The sequence below is a fragment of the Heptranchias perlo genome, chromosome 2, assembly GCF_035084215.1.
Source record: "Heptranchias perlo isolate sHepPer1 chromosome 2, sHepPer1.hap1, whole genome shotgun sequence".
NCBI classification, from domain to species: Eukaryota; Metazoa; Chordata; class Chondrichthyes; order Hexanchiformes; family Hexanchidae; genus Heptranchias; species Heptranchias perlo.
Window position 1 is genome coordinate 45667766 of NC_090326.1, and position 2716 is coordinate 45670481.

Sequence of the window (2716 nt, forward strand, 5' to 3'; positions counted from 1 at the left end):
CAGCTGTGGAACCTTAAATATCGTGATAACAGATAGCGGTAGGAATATTTTTTTTTCTTCATACTTCTTACTTGGGAATGGGTTCCCAAGCAACCAGTAGTCCTCTGGTGGTCACTGTTTTCTGTATGACTTTAAAGAGTATTAGCAAACTACTGGATTGTCATGCAGATGAAAACCAAGCCTGATCCTGTCTTCATTTAGCATCCACTTTCCAACAAGGGTAGGAACTCTGGTTTAATTCCACCCCCACCTTTCGTGGGTCAACTGTTTCACGTTTACAACTACCCTGCTGAAATCTGCTAATCTAGTTACAGGCACAGAGAGTTGAACTTCGGTCATTCCTGGTCTCTATGGCCCGGTGGTTCATGAAGCTGCAGCGTTGCAGTTATCCACTGAACCACCAGGGAGAGCTCCAGAAAGAAGGAAACATTTAACTGGTGGGATTCCTCGGGCTCCATAAATTCACCAGGAAAAATGAATTTGCAAAGAGTGTGGGCACTCATTTTAGTGATTAGATAGCAGTAAATGAGGAAGAGGGCAATAATCCACACAACGTTGTGTTTTTAAATATTTTATCAAAAAATTGCTGAATATCAATACACTTAAATGTAATTTATACAAACTTCAAAAGCTCTCCTCGATTTACAAATTTCAATAAAACACTTTTATAGATGAGGTTGGAAGGGTGACTATTAACAACCCCAACATCCTCCTATCATTTATTCAAATGAAGTTAAAAGGAAGAAATCAAATGGTTTTTTTTCAAAGAATGTAAACACAAATTAATTGATAATTATGGAAAAAGTCACATTTTGCAATCTACTGGGTACTAATCCATTGTGATAACTATTTTATACTGGTCGTGCTGGAATGATCCCTTTGAAAATTATTTGATTAAAATAGTAACCAAGCTATTGTGCACACCACCTTGTGGTGGAAATGATCGGCCAGGAAAGGAAAAAGTGCTAAAAATAAAAAGCAAGTCCTCTGATAAGCATCCTATTTGTTTGGAGTCCAACGAAAACACAGTACAAAAATCACACAGTGCTGTTACCCAGAGCTCGACTGCAGAGTAGCGAATCGACCGACCGCCACATTACTTCAATATTTATTACCTGTATTCTCCGGAAAATAAACGTGTACTTGTCTGCTCTCGATGGTTTAAATACAGTAAAGGTTGGTTCCCCTCCCTCCCCTCCCAGCTCCAGTCACCGATAAGTCAAACTTGCAAATCGAACTGTGACTCCAAAAGACAGACAGAGTGCTACCGGTGTATGGGGAAAGACTCTGTGCAGAGCATCCTCCTCGGCTATTTATTTGCTCATTTGCTTTGATCTAGACCAGTTACATTACCAAGTTTTCTTTTGACTCCAATGCCACGGTCGGTGGTTGTAGGCAGAGAGGAGCCATCGCCCTGTTTCTGAGCTCCCTTGGATGTGATGGTGGGAAGCTCCTCAGTCTCCCTCCCTCTCTCTCTCTGTGTGCCCGAGGTAGACCGCTCAACCCTCATCCCCTCCTCTGCTCCATGCCGTTGGGTAAGAAGCCCGCGATGATGGGTACCGGCCAGATCAGAGCGGCCACACTCCAAATGATGATCACGATGGTCATGAAACACGCCACCAGGGTGGACTCGATGGGCTTGCGGTTGAGCCTCCAGCCCGTGTCCCAACTCAGCTCCTCCAGGTTGAAATCCAGGCAGCAAAAGTTCACCTGCTGCCCCTGGAGAGAAGTCCTCCTTTGGCCGGATCTCCTGCGCTTGGTCCCACCGCACCCAATGCAAAGTTTGAACTCCTGCTGGCCCCCTCCCACCCCGACGTGGTCAATGATCACAGGGGGGAAGACCCTGTTGAAAGCCGCCGAGAAGAAGGACCTACCGTTGTTGTTGGTGGTGAAGAGGAGGACATCGCAATGGAAGCTCAAGGGTCTTTCCCAACGGGCCACCAGCGAGGTGGCCACCAGCCTGTGAACGGTGATGTTGCACCGGTTGGTCTGAGCGGCGAGATCCCGGGCTTCAGCCTCGAACGATCGCTTGGCGCCCGCAGAAGTAGAGCCAGAGTCTAACTTCAGGGGAGCCGCCAGGGAGAAGTTGAGAGAAGTGCTGTCGGGTTGAAGGAAGAAGTCCTCCCCGCTCCAGCTGTTGGAAGACGGGAGGCTGCTGGTGGCGATCAGAGCCAGAGCCACAGCCAGGAGATGGGTGGTCAGCATGGCACTCTCCCTGGACACTGCATGGTATCAGGATACGCGGAGAAGAGGCTCTGAGCCAAGAGATCCTCTGTGTGTGTGTGTGTGTGTGTGCTGAGCATGGATCCACCGGCTGCAATCGTTACACCACCCTACTGTTTTTATACAACCCTGTAGGGATTCGCGCAACGTGAGCTTCTCTTAAAGCTGTAGCACCGTGGGAATATTTTTTAAAATCTAAATTTGTTAAGTCTCCAAATTGGTCTACTTGTCATACAGCTAGAGACAAAACAATTTCCTTGCCAAACATCCGTTTTACACAAATAAATTCATTTGTTTTGATTTGCGAATATGCAGCTCTAAATTGTAAACATTGCTTGACCGCTGGAACTGGCATGGTTAGACCACACAGGACTGGTAGCCGCTAGGAACTAACAACTGTGTGTTGCATGATTTTCATTTGTGCAGATGAATACCAAAAAAAGTGCGTATGTTTTTATTTATCACGTTTAAATTTGCACTTTCTTCTGGTGCC

General features: G+C 46.3%; 1 protein-coding gene across 1 annotated transcript; it reads right to left on the reverse strand.

Annotated features, from left to right (window-relative positions):
- Positions 1–555: 555 nt before the first annotated feature.
- LOC137333512 (transmembrane protein 158) lies at positions 556–2339 on the reverse strand. Its single transcript, XM_067997705.1, has one exon. It carries the CDS (start codon positions 2203–2205, stop codon positions 1507–1509), a length of 699 nt encoding a protein of 232 aa, XP_067853806.1. The 5' UTR covers positions 2206–2339; the 3' UTR covers positions 556–1506.
- Positions 2340–2716: the final 377 nt, after the last annotated feature.